Below are 471 nucleotides of genomic sequence, written 5' to 3'. Positions count from 1 at the left end.
CCCCCCCCCCCCCCCCCCCCCCATCCTTCCAATTTCCCAAAGAGCTGGGTATCTTTGTTTTATTCTATTAGCTTGACAGGAACAATAAAATCGTTTAGCCTGCAAGGAACAGACAGTGCCCACGTGCAACCCAATTCACTCCTCAACTCGAATGTCTCGAACATTTTTCCTCAGCCTCAATGCCTCCAAAAACTTCAAGTGGCCTGAGGGGTTGTGCCAACCCAGGGGACCGGCAGTGAAGGGGACCGGACCTTACCCCCTGCCACCGGGACGCGCCCGTCGTACTCACCGAGGAGCCGGCCCAGAACGGGCACGAGTTCTTCACCTGCGGGGAGCTGCTCAGCGACAGCGCCCCGAAGCTCAGCGCCACCATGCAGCAGCCCAGGATCAGCTGCAGCAGCCCGAGCGACAACAGCGGGCGGGCGGGCAGCAGCGCGGAGCCCGGGGCCGCGGCGGCCGCGGCGGCTGCAG

General features: G+C 63.1%; 1 protein-coding gene across 1 annotated transcript in view; it reads right to left on the bottom strand.

Moving 5' to 3' along the window:
* Positions 1 to 373, bottom strand: part of FAM189A2 (family with sequence similarity 189, member A2) — a 63,721-nt gene extending 63,348 nt beyond the window's left edge. The window contains exon 1 of the mRNA XM_008571757.1: positions 290 to 373. Coding sequence (XP_008569979.1) covers positions 290 to 373 — 84 coding nt within the window. The remainder of the gene's footprint in view (positions 1 to 289) is intronic.
* Positions 374 to 471: the final 98 nt, after the last annotated feature.

This window comes from Galeopterus variegatus, unplaced genomic scaffold (genome assembly GCF_000696425.1).
Source record: "Galeopterus variegatus unplaced genomic scaffold, G_variegatus-3.0.2 Scaffold715, whole genome shotgun sequence".
Classification (NCBI taxonomy): domain Eukaryota; kingdom Metazoa; phylum Chordata; class Mammalia; order Dermoptera; family Cynocephalidae; genus Galeopterus; species Galeopterus variegatus.
Note: the sequence above shows the minus strand (reverse complement) of the source record. Positions and strands in the feature narration are given on the sequence as shown.